The 18,843-nt window shown below is 46.2% G+C and overlaps 1 protein-coding gene across 1 annotated transcript in view; it reads right to left on the minus strand.

Annotated features, from left to right (window-relative positions):
• Window positions 1-9,376: 9,376 nt before the first annotated feature.
• The window catches only part of GALNT14 (polypeptide N-acetylgalactosaminyltransferase 14), a 245,509-nt gene continuing 236,042 nt past the window's right edge, over window positions 9,377-18,843 (minus strand). The window contains exons 13-15 of the mRNA XM_006168527.1: window positions 18,151-18,295; window positions 11,087-11,206; window positions 9,377-9,938 (exon numbers count right to left, since the gene is read on the minus strand). Of these exons, the coding sequence (XP_006168589.1) occupies window positions 9,780-9,938; window positions 11,087-11,206; window positions 18,151-18,295 (424 nt within the window). The 3' untranslated portion in view covers window positions 9,377-9,779. The remainder of the gene's footprint in view (window positions 9,939-11,086; window positions 11,207-18,150; window positions 18,296-18,843) is intronic.

Genomic DNA, 18,843 nt, shown 5'->3' on the forward strand with positions numbered 1-18,843 from the left:
AAAAAAAAAAAAAAAAAGAGGATTAAACCAGAGGCTTGGAAGAAATTATGATGAAGCAAACATGGGCTCCTGTGTGTGAAATTTTGTCTTCTCTTCCTCTTTTTTCTAAGTTTATTTCTTCCATGAGACAGACAAAGAGAAAGAACCCCTAATAGGGTCCTGATGCCGTAATCCAGCCCCAGGCTCCACCAGCCCTCAGTTATGTGCACATGTGTACTCGGGGTGGTCTCTGGATGTGAACCCAGATCCCTTCCATGTTGTCAGCCTTGCAGAACATTGGATTTTACCACTGCATTATCATCAGACCCCCATTCCTCTTATCCTCTCAATCTTAGAACTCAGCCACCCCTTTCTCTGAGAAACTCCTTCCTTCTCTTCTCTATGCTCTTCATACTCCAGAGACCTCTGTTAGATCAGTAATAATACCATGCACATCCTCCCCAACTTGGCTCTGCTCTTCCTTTCTCCTCTTGACTCTCAATAAAATAAAACCCATCACATCCTTTGTTTGTTGTCCTTGAAGGCAAGGACTGGTGGCCAGTTCCTGGCATAATGCCTGTCATATAACAGATGCCTAGTAAATATTTATTGCTTAGTAATTTACATATGAGTGTGAAGGGGCTGAACTGCCATGTACTGTGGAGGCATAGCCACGGAGAGGAGGCACACCACTCTGCCATTTATCATTTGGCCAACCTTGACCAGTCATTTAACTTCTCTGAGACTCAAGTTCCTCATCTGTAAAATCCTGATGATAATACCTACTTCATAGAAATGCTGTTAGTACTGAATAAAACAGTGAATATAAAGCACATAAACAGTTTTGGCACATCATAATAGCTCGCTAAATGCTATGGCCCTTCTCCCTTCCTGACCTAACAACTGTCTGATGAGTTAATAAATCTCAGGATCAGTGTGGCTAGCGAGTTGTTACAGATGTAGAATGACTCAATTTTAAAAGTCAGCATATTATGGAGTTTTACACAAGAGACATCGACTACACGTGCAGAATTTTCTTTGTGGCAAGAACTCAAGTGTCTATGATTCTGTCCCCAGTAGGAGAAGCAACAGATGTTGGTTATGAGCCCAGAACTTGGGGAACGACTTCCTGATTCAAGTGAGACTTCAGTTCACTTCTATTACAAGTTGCATGACTTTAGGCAAGTCTCTTACCCTCCTGGGCCACAAGTTACTCACTTGTAAAATGGAGAAAATAGAAGTAGCAATGATGCTATAGCTAGTATTTTCATGAGGATTGACTAAGTCTTTCAAGTTCTTAGAGCAATGCCAGGCACAGAGTAAACACATGTAAGTGGTTGCTAGGCTACTATTATTCTTCTTTTGTGTGTCTAAAATATGTCATAATTAAGAAGTTAAACCTGGCTGTCAGAAACTCAAACAGATCAGGGAAAGGTGGGTAACATGAGGGCATTTTCCTGGGCAGTTCCACAGGGTCTACTTGGCAGGGAGGCCATTCTCCTGCCTGACTCCACTTCTCCCTCTCCTTCTTTGCCTTCCCCCCCTACCACCACCAAATTCTCATAATTATTTTCTGTTTTCCACTCTACTGTCAGCAACAAAGTTTAGGCTTCACAGAAATTTCTTGGACTGCTTTTGGAGTCTCTAATAGACCTTGCCTTCACAGAATCTCATACGCAAATCATCTTACTCTCTGCTCCTTGGTCAATCTTCCTGACATATTCTGGACAGTATTACTCCCTTGCTCCAAAACCTTCACCAACCTACCACTATTTACCTGATCAGAAACCTCTGCCTGGCATTCAAGCCCTCTTGTGGCTCTTAACTGGTCCTACTTTCTTCCATGTCTCCTATACTGCAGGCTAGTTGACCTGTTTCATGTTCTCTGAGAAAGGCCCATCATCTCCTGCTTTGGGCCTCTGGTCACACTGTTCTTATCATTCAGAATGCTTCTCCATATCCAGCTTTTTGCAATCTCAGTGATGCTTCAAGCTCATCTCACCTAGATTCTTCCCTTCCTCTGAACCTCACAGTACTTTCGACAAACCTCTTTTACTTTTTTCTTTTATTTTAAGAGGCTTTTGCTATGGGGTACATGCGCTCGCCAGAAAGACAGAGACAGAGAGAAGAAAGTGAGAAATTACCCCTAGGGGGATGACCATGCCACAATTCCTTCTCCATTCTCCTCTCAGGATCTTGGGCACACATGCACATGCGCCCGGTGTGAGTTTAAGCCACCGGGTCCGGGACTCAAACCGCAGTCGACTACATGGGAGTTCAGCGACATAGCCTTTATGCTAACTGCTGGTCCCTCAACAAACCTCTTTTCTGACACAGTGTTCTGTCTGAGCTACTTTGGGTACTTCACATCCTCTCCCCTTGCTTAGGACTAAGTGAACTATAAGGAGCACCAGTACACCTCAAACTCTCCCACTGGGTCTGGGAAGATGCATCAGATCCCACTCCCTGAGCAGGTAACCCCACTGGGAAGGCAGGTAGAAGGGATACCAGCACACTGGGCAATGATACCTACTGGATAATACATCTGGAAGCAGCTTCAAACCTGAAAATCATGCAGGGGTCAGGCTGAGGAGGAACAGAAAGGGGTAGAACACTGGCATGAGAGCTGAGTCATGGGTCAGAACAGGAGTTTCAAACAGAGGGCAGGTAGCAGACCGGGGACCTTCTCTGGGAGTTGGGGTGAGGTGTCACCTCTGCTGTGAGGAAGAGGTTTCTCTGGAGTGTAGGCCAGACAGGGCTTTCTCTGCCTCACCCCAGAGTATCCCTATGCTTATCTTCAGCTCTGCTCGTAGCACCAATGATGCCAAGCATGACATTGCTCCTCAACAGAGTTCAGCATGGAGAAGGCAGAGACTGACTTCATTCATGTGTACAAGAAAAAAAAAACAGTGCAACAGTAGGGAATCCTCCAGGGGGAAGTGGCAGAGAACAGCAGGCAGCAAAAGCCAAAGCCATGAAAGGTGCTGTTTCTTTCCCTTACCAGTCCTTGTTGTTCTTTCCTGTGCAGTCTCTCTCCTGGGCTCATCACCAATTCAGAAACCATGGCTGGTGTTTTAAGTCGTCCTCCACAGGGGGGTGTGTCTCAGGCCCCACCTAGTCTTTAAGGGACCCTGAGAATTGAAGGTAACAATGGAATGACTATTTTTGCATTCCAATTCATATGCTGAAGTCTTAAGTCCCAATTTTTTAAGGTGAAATCTCTGGGAGATGATAAGGTCAGGGGGTGGCACTCTCGCTAGTCAGATTAGTGTCCTTATAAAAGGGACCCTCCCCCAGAGAGCTCTCTCACCTTTTTCTGCCAAATGATGACAGAGAGAAGGTGGTCTTTTATGAAGAAGTGGGCTCTTGTCAAACACAAATGTGTTGGTGCCTTGACCTTGGACTCCCCAGCCTGAAGAACTGTGAGAAACACATATTTAATGTTTAAGCCACTTGGACTGTGATATTTCTATTGTAACACCCAAGCTGCCCAAGATAAGGAATCATCCCTCAACATTCACAGGCTGCAGCTTCTGCTGTAGGACTGGATGTTTAATCCTCACAATAAACTAGAAGGATGGCAAACATTTCTGAGGACATAATATGTACTTGGCTCTGTGCTGACTTCATCACTTCATGAATCATTTCATTTAATCTCACAATGAAATTGTGAAGCAGGTATGATTATGAGCCCTTTTACAGGAAAGGAAATTGAGTCCAGAGAGTGTAATTTCCTCCTAGTCACATAGTTAAGAACTAAAGGAGCAGGATTTGAACCTACACTATCCAACATCAGAGTCCATGAGACTAACCTCTACACAGTAGATGAGCATGTTGGCCAAAATAAGAGGGAAGATTTGAGGAATGGCTTAAGTCATGGTACACATGATTTTCATGCTATTCTGCTGAGGTGCAGGAAATAAGAAATGAGTCATAACTGAAGGATCAAGAAGGAAGCATGGAATCAAGGTCATGGGGCAACCTTGGAGGAACAAAGAGGGAACTTATTCCAGATGGCCTCAAACTCCTCCAAAGTCTGAGGGGGAAAGTGACTTTCAACCAAAGGTGGGGAAGATTTGGGGGGTGGGGGCACTAGTGTAGATTGAAGGAGATTGGTCTTATTCAGGGGCAGGCCTGGGGCATCTCTTCCAGCTGAAGAGCAAGCCTATGGAAATAAAGAACCTGGTGGGGCCAGCAGGTGGTGCATGATTAAGGTGCTGGAACTCCTACATGGCCAACCACAGTTAGTTCGGGTCCCAGAACCAGCAACTTGAAAATCACATTGGGTGTTTGTGTGCGTCCATGTCTAAAATTCTGAAAGGAGAAGGGATTACAGCATGGCCATACTCTCTAGGGGGTGACTTCTTACTTTCTCTGTGTGTCTCTCTCCAGCAAGTGCGTGCACCTAACCAACCAACCAAACTGACTAGTTCAGTTGCCTCCCTCATCTGTACACCTCAGAGCTACTAATAAGAACGGCTTCTGAAGAGCTTTCTCTCTCTGTTGATGAACCTACAATACTACTTAGCCTCTGGCTGTCCAGTCACCTACAGTGTCAGTGCAAGTGCCGCTGGATCAGGAGCACCTATTCTTCCCTCCATTCTGGTTTGGGTGAAGCCATACTGCTGAAGCTTTGTCATTCAAGGAAAAGAAGGTGTGCTGCACATCACACCTCACCAGCTTTCCCTGCCATAGCCAATGGCAACACTTCACCCCACGTGGTAGCTAGTCTGATGAGGACTGTGCTCTGGAGCCTGGTATCTCTCAGAGGGCCAACTCCAGGGATGTGCATGCTCCTTGCTATGTTTGGACAGTGAGTTATTGCAGCCAGTTATCTTCAGCTGCAGGTGAAAGCACCCTGGGCTGCTCCTTCCTGCAGAGCGGAGGCAGGTAATACTTACTGGCTCAAATGAATACGCCAACCAGCTCTGTCATAGCACTGAGGATGTGTCTCTCACCCAAGGTTTCTTTCTTTCCTTCTTCATTATGTTTGTAATTTTGTTTTATTATTTCCCATTGGAAAGCTGTGAAATGAAAATGATGCAATCTACTGCTGTGAAATAATGTCGTGCTCGAGTCCTTTTCCAATAAGCCCTGAGGTTTGCACTGTGACGGCTTCATTAAATTAGTTGGCTCCATGGCAAATGGAAACACGCTCGGAGCTTCTGAGTCTGCTAATCCGAGTTGGGCTGCCACAGAGCCTAGACCACGAGGGAGCTTAGGCAGTTGGCTCTATTAGGTGGGGAAAAGAGATTCCCACCTGCCTCCTGGGAAGGCCCAGAGGCCACCATGTTTGCACAGCTGCTAGAGACCTCTCATACAGCTCTCAAACCATTATGCTACTCTGTGTTCCAGACACTGTCCCAGATGCAAAAAAGATGGATTCAGAGCAGGATAGTGACTTGGTACGTGAAGTAGGGGGTGCAAGAGTACTTAATCTATTGTGGGTCTATTATGGTGGACTCAGGTCCAAGGTAAGCCTCTCTTTGAAGCCAGTCAGGACATTCTAGGTAGCCAGATACCAGTGAGCATGTCTGAGAGTCTCACAGATGAAATATGAGGGCTCTCGCCCAGTCTTCTATCACAATGCCCCAGAGTTTATGAGAACAAATTCTCTCTTGCTGGGTTCTACTGCAGTATTAAAGATTTCCATTACTGATAGTTCTCTCCAGTTAGCATTTTTAGTATTAAAGTCTGTCATTATGAAGTAAAATATGCATGATCCCTAAATCTATGTGTATTATAACAAGATTTTATTGTTATAAATTTGTCTTCTCAGTCCTTCATTTCTGCCTTTGCTGTCTTTTCACAATGCAAATGTCTGATAACTGTAGCCAGGAGGTAATTAGGAAGTGGTACTAAAGAATCACAGGCTTATGCTCTCACTCATTCACAGAAATTTATTGAGTATCTACAATAAGATATGGTCCCCTAGCCAGTGGGATAGACAGTGGTGACAGCTAATTACAGCACTAAGGAATTTGGGTCTAATCTGACAAAAGATTCTCCCTCCCTCTTGCCACAAATACATATTGAATAAAACAATTTGAAATCACAGCTGCATTTGAAAGGAAGAAGGGGAAAATTCTATATTCACAAAAACGTATGTATTCAAAGTCAGAGTGGTGAGGGAGGGCTGAAGGGGAAGTGAAGCCAGACATACATCACCAAGACTGGGATTTTAGCTCCCAGCAGAGATAGTAATGAAAGCTTCACTCTCATGGGTGGCCAGAAAGAGGTCCCTATATCTAGCTGGTGCCTAGAAGGGCTGGACAAACCCCATCCACCAGCTGGGTGAATAGCAGTGGCATAAAGAAGGACTAAAATTTGGTGTAGGGAAAAAGACAATTCAGAAAAGATAAAAATTCAAGCTTGTGCCAAGCACAGAAGTGGACTCCAAATTCTCTTCATAATTTTCAATGAAAAAATAAAATAAAAAAGCAAAACACCAATGGGAAACTCAGTATATGAACTGATTTGAAATCAATGAGACCGACAAGACCCCAACAGAGGCAAACTGAGACCCACCCCAAGGCATGCCTCCAAAGCTAAGGTACCTGGGATGTCTAGGGGGACATCTTCAACTCCTATTGGAGATGAGATCACAGGGAAAACTGATAAAGCACCCTAAGAAACAAACTGCCATGAGAGTGTCTCTCAGATCCAATATGGGGCCAGACTCAACCACTCATGCTGAGCCCAGATGAACCTAAAAACTCCCATTTTTCCCCCATCGATTCAACACCACCATGCCCCAAGTCTAATCCATACAGCAGAAACCACCTGAAGCCCTTGCCTCTCTTTTTCCTAGTTCACAAAAATACACACAATGTATTCAGATATATTTATACATACACAAATATGCATACATACATGTACATAAAATATAAATAAAAATTCCCTTTCATTTAACATGCATACTGTACTGATAACCAGAAGCCCATATTGTTCTCCTCTGTTCCCAGTAGTCAGATATAATAATAGGTGAGGGAAATTTCTTCCACAACTGGCTTTGTCTTGAATTGGTGGAGGTAGGAATTGCTGCTATGCATGATTTTAAATTACAAATTACTCTTGCTTTGGTTGCACCACCAAGAGGATCATGGATAGAGGGGGTGTGAATAATTCTATCCAGTTGTAGTGATTCTTATTTCATCATCACGGTTTTTAACCTCTATTTCTACTAATGAGGTCTGAAGACACATGCCCTATGGCTAAAAGATCCATCCACATCTCCATTAGCAGATGATCCTCTACATTCTTTATTATTATCCTGAGGTCTTTTGCTGGTGAGAGGGTCAATGGTATAGCTAAGCCTTAGCGCCTGGGCCATACCAAAAGAGGTTGAGATGAGCAGTTCTTGCTTTATTGGAGCAGAGTTCTCCACTCCTCTTGCTCCATTCCCTTGAATGTTTGAAAGATACTTAAAGTCACCTGCATTGTATGACTTTATAGTAGTAGTAAAATGTAAGTAAAGTTACTTCCTGGATAAGGAATAATTTTTCAATTATCTATTTAGAAAAATATCCACAGAAAACTTGATGTGCCCCATCCAGTTCTGGGGATAAAGAAAAATGAGAGATACCTTTCTTGTCATGAGGGAACTCAAAGATGGGTATGAATAGAGAGTAATAAATAAACACATGAGGATAATACCAGGCTCTGCTTGTATTTATTCTAGTACAGCACCTATTTCACCCACTTAGGGGAATATGCTTGATCTCCTCCTTCTCTGCAAGGCAGGTTTGAACCCTGTGAACACATAGCTTAAGAAATCATCACAATGTCTTCTACAGAGGGTTTTATCTGCCTATGAACTCCTCTGTTCTCCCAGTGTGGAGTGAAATAGCCCCAGTAAGAGAACCAAGTCATAATTCTAGAAGGCAGTAGGAGGAATGCACAAACACAGCCACCAGGGAGATTCTGGTCTGCATACACTCAGCTCTTTACTTTGCACGTCTTTGGTAGTCCGCAGTAAGAGATTTTATAATGATGATCTTAAACAACATCCTGCTACGGAAGGGCTTTCTGGATGGAAGAGACATGAACACCTGCTTAGAATATAATAGTCACTGTGGTAGCAAATTCAAAAATGATTCCATGATTCCTGCCTCTGGCATTTACTCTCCTGTGTAATCTTCACCCTTTGCATAAGGGCTCGACCTGGAGATTGCTTCTAGGGAATGAATATGACAAAATGAATACGGCAGATAACCGGTGAGTTTATAAAAGATTGTAACTTCTGGCTGGTTGGTACCCCTGCCTTCTTGGCTCACTTGTCTTGGAGAGACTCCTATGGCAAGGCACTGAGGACAGCCCCTGGGCACCAGTCAGCAGGGGACAGAATCCTGCCAACAACCACTAAGGGAGCTCAGGATAGATCCTATCCCAGTTGAACCTAGAGTTGACTGCAGCCCCACTGACACCCTGATTGGAGCCTTGTAAGGCACCCACAGTAGAGGACCCAGCCAAGCTGTGCCTGTGATAATGAGGAAGGATGTGTTGCTCGAAGCTGCTCAGTGTAGGGGTAATTTGTTACTCAGCAATAGATAATGAAGACAGTTTCTGAACACCATGTAGTAAACCTACATTGGTAGAACACGTACAGGTATATTTGGGACACTATGTGACAATGTGGGCTGGTAATTCTCTTAAACATTAGTACAAATGGACCACCACCACAGCCAGTTCCCAGAGCACACTAGTAAACTGGGGATTTATTAGAGTCAGAAACTCCTGTGCTAGTGGCTATAGACCATAAGGGGCCACGCATACTATCTAAGGCAGTGTTTTTAAACAATGAGGGGCATCAGAATCAGTAGAGAAGCCTGGATCCTGCTCCAGATCTACTGAAGCAGGATCTCCACAGGGAAACCTAGTGTCTCCATTTTAGAGACAATGTCCTCAAATGAGGCAGATGTAGATCGACTGTAAAAATCACTAATCTCGTCCCACTCCTCTCAATGTGATGTAACAGAAAATAGCAAGACAAAGAAGTTACACATCTTCTGTTTTTATTAACTTCTTGAGGGATGCTGGGAAAGACAGGTACCCCTTACAAAGTCTCACCATGCCATGATCTACACCCACCCCCCACCATCCAGGATCCAAGTGGGTATGGGCATGTCCTATGTGGTCATGTCAACCAGGGATCTGAACTTGAGCCTCCCATATGGCTCTAGCATTGTATAGCATCACCCTGCCATCTGTACCACCATGGCTGGAGCAGCTATGTGTCTTTAAGATCACACAGCTCAGGATAAGGGTGTAGATTTCTCACCTGTCTTCTTCCTTGCCCACTCTTCCACAAGACGCCCTTCACTCCACACCCCAATCAATGCAGAACTCATCTTAGCCCTGAGCCAGTGTAAGAAGAAACAGAGTAAAGACACCCAGAGACAATGTCTAAAGTAATCTTTATTTGCTTTGAAAACAACCTTCATTGTTCAGCTCTAAATTTAGTCTTGGCCTGGTTACAAGGAAGGCCTTGCTCTCTGTAGAGTGACTCTTGAAAAAAAGGCAAAACACATACTTCTATTAGATCTCTGTATCCAGATATCCATCAGAAGAAGCTCCGGCCAGAACTGAACCGAACGGCATTAAGAACGTAAGAATTTGTCTTGGAGCCCAGCTGGCTCACCATCTTTTCCTCTTTCCTCCCTGAGACAGTGCTCTTGTCCTGGAGGCTTTGCCTCTGCCTCCTAGGCCAGGGCATCTGGAGTCCTTGTGGGTGGGCTTCCAATCTGTTCTGGTGTAGGGAAACACGACCCTGAAGCCCATACTGGATTCCACAAAAGTCCTCAAGAGCTCACCATCTCCCAGTGCTGACTCATAAGTGAGGACTCACATGGGTTGACAACGACTTCCCTGCCATTCTCGGTGCCATCGCCGAACATGTCTGTGTCTAGGCAGAGGTGGGATGCAATATGCTCGATGCGGGGCCCAGTCCTGGTCCATTGCTGGGAACACGGAGAGGAGAAAGGTTGAACCAGGTCCTCTGGCTAAGGCCCATGTCCTAGCAATATTGTCAGGAGTCCAACATTGAAACCTCATGTCTAAGGTCACCCAGAGACTTGATTTCATAGTCTCATGATGGAATAAACCTGTAGCTAATTGCTGTGCCAGGTACTGTTGTTGGTTCTTTTTTTTTTTAATTGGATAAAGGAAAGTTAAAAACAAAATCAATAATGTTTGCTAGGAAAACTTGTTAGGAGGCAGTAACTTTCCAAGCAATAGGCCAGAAAATGTGAAGCAAGCTAATCACAGGAGGAACCAAAGCAATGATCTACATTCAGTGTTTGCACAAGTACAAAGTTAGGGAGAGTTGGGGTGACCCAGCAGTGAGGGGTTGGCAAGAGGGGTCTTCAGTATGTCAATGCATGAGGGGCCCAAGCAGGGAGGTAGGGTTCCTGAGCTCTTCCCCAACTATCACCTCATGACCAGGAAGGAGGGATGACAAGGTGGAGAACCACCACTGACCAGGTACTGAGCTCTGTACTCATAAGGACTTTCAGTTAACTGCTCTAAATAGCTACCCTTTGTGTTGGGCATGATCAAGTCCATTTTACAAAGAAGGAAATTGAAGCTCAGAGAGGTCCAGTAACCCACCCTACGTCACACAGCCAGTAAGCCAGAAAATGGGCATTTGAATGTTGGCCCTCTAATGCCATTATTCAGTTGGCAAATGATTGGGTCAAATGCACAGCTTGCTGCTAGAGGGTCCAGCAGATGGTGCACCCAGAGCACCATGAGCTTTGGTGGACACATTACCAGAACCCAGAACCCTAAAGGGAAAGGGTTGGGTGTTGCCCTTCTTTGTGTCTCCGAGGTCTGTGTGTGGGATACCAGGTGGGGAACAGAGCAAAGGCTGGACAGTGCTAGATGAGCAGACATGGGGTAGTCAGTGAGCAGGAGCCAATCCTGCACTGCTGCTGTCACCGTGGAGGGTATCCGAGGCAGTGCTCTCTCCTCCTCCTGGCGAGAAGGACCTCCTTCTTACTACTTCTCTTCCTCTAACAGGTTCTCTTTTCCACACAGGTGACTTGGAACTACACAGGCAGTCATCTATAGAAGGCAGCCATATCCCAGGGACCCACTGACCACTCACCTGTCGGTCATCTCCGTTCTTGCAAAGGACAAGAACCACAGGGGCGCCAGGGAACAAGGTGATGACTGACAGGCACAGCTCCTCCTGGATGATCTGCTGAGTGTATGTGAAGGCCCACACCTGTGGGGAGAGGACAGGAAGGTTTGCTCAGTCTTAGAACGCCACCTCTCATGGGTACCACCATGCCTAGGTCCTAGGTGTGATGATCAGTACAGTTGGTAGGAAGTGCTGGGGGTCCTAGCAGGCATCACTCATCAATGAAGTCACCATGGAAAGTGCTACTCAACTGCTAGAGACTCAGATGTAACACCCCAACAGAAGTCTCCGTCCCTACATCCCATGATAGGGTCTGGGCCATGCAGACTGGCTCTGGGGGTAGCTGAACAATTCTGAGCTTTGGGCAGGAACCTGGATGACATTTAAGCTAAGCAGCCCAACCCAGTTACTGTTTGGAAAACACATCCCAGGGGGTGTCTGATCCCCACATTGACATTTCACCTGGCTACCTGGCAAGTTAAATTACCCACCCTCCACCAGCTATCTTTAAAATGACCCCTGTTCTTTGAAAAAGAGCCAAAATTAGTCTTAATATCACCAGAGTTAGGACAAGAGGCAGTCAGGGGACAAATGGGGACGTGTTTCAAGGTAAGGATGGAAGAAGGACTGAAAGAAAGAAGAAAGTTAGAAGTATAATTATTTCAAGAGGGTGCAGGTACTCCCACATGCCAGTATAACACATGACGTGGCCTCGGAACTTCTGCAGGAAGAGAAGCCAAGACATTGGATTGACAAGCAGAGTTCTGATGCTATAAGGAAGAAGATACATTCTGTGAGGTCCATTATGAGGAAGGATTCTACTATCTTCCCTCTAAAGTGCCAGAGATGATAGAGTAACTGCTGTTCAGGAAACAAGAAGCACTTAACAGTCTTTAAGTGAGCGGACAGAAAGTGCTGGCATAATTGTCAAAATGTGAGCCTAGACAAGAGGTTTCGCTTCTAGCTGGTAAAAGAGGATAACTTCTGCCCTTTGCCTTTATCATGGGGCAGAGAACAGTCCTGAATTGGACCCCCTAAAGGGAGCTGCAGAGACCTTTGGTAAAGATGATCTGTTCTCCACCTCATCCCTGCTGACCACTGACCCTTGGCTTCACCTACTCTGGGACTACTTGTCCTTGGCTGAAGAAGGGAAAAAGGGCCCCTTAGCAAGCCAGCTCCCTGCTCTGGGAAAAGGCATCCCACAGTGGACACAGTATTCATCTGGCTCTCATTATGCACCTTCCCTGCCTGCCTTACCAGTCACCTCCTGGTCCTGGATCCTCTCCTGACCTCCACGGTCTGCTGAGCACCTTTAATGTCTTTTGAGACCTGGCTTGTGACTCCTCCTCTCCCACAGGCTCAAGCCCATCTATTGTTCTGACCAATGACTTATCTTCACCTTGAGCTGGCCTGATTCATGGACAATGACCACTGCCTCTTCTAACCTGGGACTTCTCCTGCTCCCTCATCCTTAAATGTGGCCACCAGGCTAGTGGGGTCTGCTATCCCCTAATGATGGCACCTGCCTAAGGATTCTTTAGTTTGTTTGTTTTTGTTTCCCAAACTTCTATTGGTGGTAAAAGACCTAGATCAGAATTATCCCTGGGGAATGAGTGGAAATACACATGAAACAAAACTGACCCTGAGTTGCTCATTCTTGTAGCCTGGCAGCAGGTACGCAGGAGTTCCTTTCCTATCCTACAATACTTCTATTTGAATTTTTCTCTAATAAGAAGACGTAAAAGGTTTTTCGTGGGGCTTATTGAGAAGTTCTTCCCCAGTCTGGTGAACACCACTGTTCTACATAGGCTGTCTGCCTTCCTCCAGGAGAAGCTGACAGGGGAAAGATGTCTGAATGCACAGAGGTAATGTAATAACTATGCTGCTGCCATTTCGGCTGCTAACAATGGCTCACATGTATTGAGCACTTGCTGAGAGCCTTACACAGAAGAGTTTAATCTTCATGAGACTTCTGTTCAGTAGGGATTACTATTCCGCCCATTTTACAGGGGATGAAACCAAGGTCATCTGGGAGCACAGGGCCCTCACCCCAATGCTCTCCAACAGCTGTGCCATTGCTGATGCTGAACGGTCACAATGGGTTCCAAGGGACAAGGCGCCTGCCCCTGCCATTCCTCTTCTAGGTTATAAATATCAGTCCCACTCTGGCAGGAGACATTGGCAAGAGATTGTTCTTCCTGGCCAGTTTCTAATGGTAGTCCTTTTAAAAAGAAGAACAGAGTTTGGACTCTCACATCAGGGCCTGGAGTGGGGGGCAGGCCAGAGAGTAGTCCTCTCCCATACACCAGCAGAAGTCGGGGTAGGAATATGAAGGGGGGCCTACTCTGCATCGGCTCTACACAAGACCATGGGGACACATGGCCACATGGCTTCTAGCCTGTGCCCCACCCCTTTCCTTCCCACCTGGCCTGTATATCCAGGTCCTGAAATCAGGCTGGGGCCAAGTGGGTAGGAACCTGGACCAGAGGTTTTCTCTTTCAGATATTAAAAGGGGATAACCTCTACCCCTTTGCCTTCATCATGGGACAAAGAAGAGTCTTGAATCAGTCCCTGTGGGGAACTGCAGATGCCTCTGTTAAGGTGTCTGTTCTTCACCCCATCTCAGCCAACCAGCTGACCCTTAGCCTCGGGATCACTCAGGGGCTACTTTTCCTTGGCTGAAGAAGGAAAAAAGGGCCCCCTTTTTAAAAAATTTTGTTTTATTTTTTGGAGAGGTTTTTGCTACAGGACGCATGCACTTGCCAGACAGAGACAGACAGACAGAAAGCGAGAAATCACCCCCCAGGGGGGATGGCCATGCCGCAATCCCTTCTCTTCCATTCTCCTCTTGGGACCCTGGGCACGCACACACACACGCCTGGCGTGAGTTTTAAGCCACCGGGTCCGGGACGCAAACTGCGGTCGACTACATGGGAGTCCAGCGACATAGCTATTATGCTAACTGCTGGTCCCGGGCCCCTTTATTTTTCAGATATCTGTAGAATGACCTAGAACACAGGTCCCTGGGTGTTGACCTAGAATACTCCTTGACTTGTGGGGAGGAATGAGAAGGCCAAGGCCAGGTCTAGAGGCAGTGCTACCAGAGAGCCATTTGCCCAGTCTCACAGTATGACTGACTTTATTTTTGCCATTTTTCTGGAAATGAGGCTGAACAGACAGTTACTGATAATAGAAAGAAAATGAGGATCCTTCTTTTGTCCTACTACCTGACCATACAGCCCATAGTGAACAATGAGTTACCATTTTAAAAATAAATCCTGCCATTATCTTATAATCACCATTATACAATGACATTGTATTGTTTGTGTTAAATGCATTAATTGCTTAAACTTAAGAACTTAAAATACACTGCAGTTTCTAAAAGCCCATTTTGACAATTATTCTTTTTTAAGATCCTAGGGGGCTCAAAGCTAGAAGTGCCAGGGTTGGGGTTGGGGCAGGGGGAGGGGCTGGGTTCTCTTACCACTTGAGACACCCTGTCCACAAATGCCTTTTGGGAAGGAATGCCTACAGGCATATGGTTCCTGGAAGGGAGCTCTGAGGAAACCATCTCAGAGGCCCCCAAGGGAGCGTATGAATGGGCACAGATAACTGAAACCCTTTCACTAAGTGGACTTTCCATTAGCTGGTGCTTTCCTGGCATTTAAATAATTTAGCCTCTCAGTTTCCCAGAGGAAGGCTGATCTCTGGCCACATCTTTGAGAGGAGAGGAGAGAGGGGAAGCAGGAGCAGGAGGGGTTTGGAAGTGGGAAGATTTTCATTTCCCATTCTCCACCCATCACACTTTCGAGAATGGCCCATGATGCATGAGTTTATTAAACAAATCCCAGAATCAGAAATAGACTCCAGAAAGGCAGCCGTAGCTGCTCAGATGGATCTGGCCTTGATCACTGAGTGCTGGGCCCTGTGCTGATGGCTCCATTGGGTGGTGGGTGGGGAGGGACTGGCAAAAGCACCAACCATTACTGATGTTTCTCCCTACCTCTCATGCACACACCAGCTTCACCTATAGAAGGAAACCCAGAGGTTGTTTTGGAGGCTGAGACAGTCAGGCTGGGAGCTGAGGAAGAGAAGGGTCCCTGATAAATGGGGAAGAGGAGGATCCAGGCTGGACAGCCTTAAGACCTTCTATGCTTAGTGGATGTCTCTGGAGATAGTCACTGCTAGTGGGCACAGGGAGTGGCCTGACAGCAGGGACAGTGGATTTTCTCTAGAAAATGCCTATCTGGCTATAGCTGTGAAAGCTGGGTTGGAAAGGGACCAGCATCCAGCCCAGGGTTTGCTGTGTTGCACTGGATACAGAAGCAAAGAGGAAATATTTATTTAAGGGGAGATAACCAAGAGGCAGGAGTGAACATGAGTTGGCCAAGATGCTGCTAGAGAACATACAGTGCACAGAACAGCCCCCACAATGAAGAATGGTTTAACTCCTTTTGGTCAGAACCACCATCTTCCAGTAATTAACCAAAATGACGAACACAAAGGGAAAGGGGAGAGGCACTCGATATATGTTCTCTAGGCCTTTTAGAAAACATGGAGTTGTTCCTTTGGTGACATATATGTGAATCTACAAGAAAGGTGATATTGTAGACATTAAGGGAATGGGTACTGTTCAAAAAGGAATGCCCCACAAATGTTACCATGGCAAAACTGAAAGAGTCTACAATGCTACCCAGCATGCTGTTGGCATTGTTGTGAACAAACAAGTTAAGGGCAAGATTCTTGCCAAGAGAATCAATGTGCATATTGAGCATATTAAACATTCTAAGAGCAGAGATAGCTTCCTAAAACGTGTGAAGGAAAATGACCAGAAAAAGAAAGAAGCCAAAGAGAAAGGTACCTGGGTTCAACTAAAGCACCAGCCTGCTCCACCTAGAGAAGCACACTTTGTAAGAACCAATGGAAAGGAGCCTGAGCTACTGGAACCTATTCCCTATGAATTCATGGCATGATGGGTGTTAAAAATAAACTAAGCTGAGGTCTATTAAAAAAAAAAAAAAAGAATGGTTCAACTCAAGGGTCAGTCATGCCAAGGTTGAGGATGCTGCTCTGGCATGAAGAAATGAACACAGGGGTTAAGAACAGCTCTCTGTGTGAAGGCACAACAGTGCTTGCAGATACAGGGATAGAGGAGAAAGAGGGGCTGCAAGAGCTGGCCAAGACTGTAACCAGAGGCTGGGGAGAAGGTGGCCATGTGGAGAGAAGGAGTGAGATGGGGCCATGGCTACCTGTTACCTGAATCCCAGACAAGATTGCTGCAGTCATGGAGCCACTCAATGGCCTGGTATTTGAGAGCAGGCAGGAGATCTAACTGGAAAACTGTGATTCCCCCAGCCCTCTCCCAGGTTCTCATAGCATCCTGCTCCTGAGACAAGATGTGGAACCTCCTTGGCACAGGAAAAGAAGCCAGGATTCAGTTCTAGCTTCCTCTCCAGCCCCACCATCCTTTGCTCTCTGATTCCCCAGCCCTCTCCCAGGGAGCATCCTGCTCCTGAGACAAGATGTAACCTCCTTGGCACAGGAAAAGAAGCCAGGATTCAGTTCTAGCTTCCTCTCCAGCCCCACCATCCTTTGCTCTCTCACAACCATCCCACCCCTCTGACCCTGGTCTCCTCACAGTCCTTCCTTCAAAGAAACATCCTTGTTCCAGCCTCAGGTCTTTGCATGTGCTGTACTTCCTGGACTGCTCTTTCTTCCCTCCCCAACATGTCCTGTTTCCACTCGTCTTTCAGGATGCAACTCATTTTCTAGTCCTTTGGGAAAAATCTTCCTGATCCTCACACATAGGTTAGAAGCAAACTCTTGGTGCTTTGACAGCCCCCTGAACAAAATTCTGTCCAGGACAGAGGTTATGTCATGATGACTGCTTACTCTTGTCTTTCTGCATTAGGTCCTTTGAAGCCTGCAACTCAGTCTTTCATCTCTATACCTTCACTGTTAAGCAGAGAAGTGTTTGTTGAATGAATGAATGAGTGAAATCATGGATAGAAGAAGATACATAATTTTGAATTAAAAAACAAGGGAGACTGTCAAAGCTGGAAGCATGGGTAAAATCTCCAAGAAACAGTCTATAGAGAAAAGAATAATAAAATGAGAATCTTGGTGAAAACTCACCACAGTATATGAGTCTGGGGAGAGCAGTGAGTCAAGAAAGTAGAAAGAAGGAAAGAACGGGAGTGTAAGAGACTGGGGATCATGCCGAGCACAAGAGCAAGGAGGAAGATATGCCACGTATGCGCTTTTGTGCACTCAGCAGGCCAAGTGCTACGGAGGTTGAAATATGCTGTGGATTTGTCAGTGACCTTTAAAAGATCAGCTCCACCCTCAGATGGGAGAGCACTGTCCTGCTAAACATTGTGTGTGGGGTGGGGAGGGGAATAGGGAGGAATGTTTTGTTGTTCAAATAAGGTCCAAGGAAACCTTTCTGAGAAGGAGCCACAGTGGCCCTATGGACTTGGGGAAGCAGGAGATGCAGAGGTGAAGCCCGGGGCTTGCTGAGGGGTGGAGGGGACTACCCCAGGAGTGGGGTAGTGGAGGGTGATGGTTTTTACCAAATCTGTTGTGTCCCTCTGCAAATCAGACTTAAATCAGCTGGGAGACTCACAGAGCAGGTATTCACTCTGGAGGTGACGTTCACCCAGCAGAGGGCTTTCTTCCTGTGCATCACACATGTGTGAGACAGCTGTGCCACCAGCCCTGGCTGACCCAGCCCAGGTTTACAGCCAGCAGGTAGAATACCAAGAAGGGACTCATTAAGCTCCTGCTAATTTAATGGGCAATTTCCTGCAGGTAGATGCCGGCTGTCAAGCCCTCTTTCAGAGGAATTCTACATGTTTGGAAAGCCAGCGAAGCCAATACAGTGGTGAGTGAGGAGAATCATACTTCTGCTGTGCTGCTGATCTCTGGGAATAACTGGGTTCCTAATGTCAGGTAAGAGCAAATGACAGCGACAGAGGCCAATCTGACCATGTCCCTCCTCTGGCCTGTGGTTACCCCAGCGACGTTACCTGGGACTTTGCTTCCTCGCCTTTGAACTTGATACAGGGATTCAACCTTACATTCGGCATCTCTGGGTTGTTCCGCTTTTGAGATTCTAGGCACTTCTGCCTCTGTCGGATGTTGCCCTTCTGGATGGAAGACTCCTTGGGGACTCTAGAGGAAAGCCACAGGAGAGATGAGAATCCACTGCTCTTTGGATTAGTAGCACAGCAGCTGGAGAAGCAGAGGTAGTGAGTTGAAACAGCAATAGCGTCTTACCCAGGACTGGTACAAAGAACTGTTTGCACTGCTATAAGAAGTGAGGAAGGGGCAGCAGGGGAAGACTCAGAGCCACATGCATGGGCCCCTGAATGGTCCAGCACCCGTGAGTCTCTGCTCTCAAGGTACAAGCCAGGGCTCAACCTCCAGCAGTGGAGAAACATGGCTACTAGCTAAACTCAGTCTCTCATGCTGCCAACTCAAAATAACCCCCTCTGTGGCTTCGGGGATAAGAGCATCCACCTGGTCTGCTAGTAGCTCCATGTATTATAGGTTGAGCAACCTTAATCTGAAAATCTGAAACCTTCTCAAGTGCCGACATGATGCCATAAATAGAAAATTCTCACCTCTGGGGGGTGATTTCTCACTTTCTGTCTCTCTGTCTCTCTCTGTCTTTCTGGCGAGCACACACGCCCTATAGCAAAAACCTCTCCAAAAAAAAA

This window comes from Tupaia chinensis, unplaced genomic scaffold, assembly GCF_000334495.1.
Source record: "Tupaia chinensis unplaced genomic scaffold, TupChi_1.0 Scaffold145860_1, whole genome shotgun sequence".
Lineage (NCBI taxonomy): Eukaryota > Metazoa > Chordata > Mammalia > Scandentia > Tupaiidae > Tupaia > Tupaia belangeri.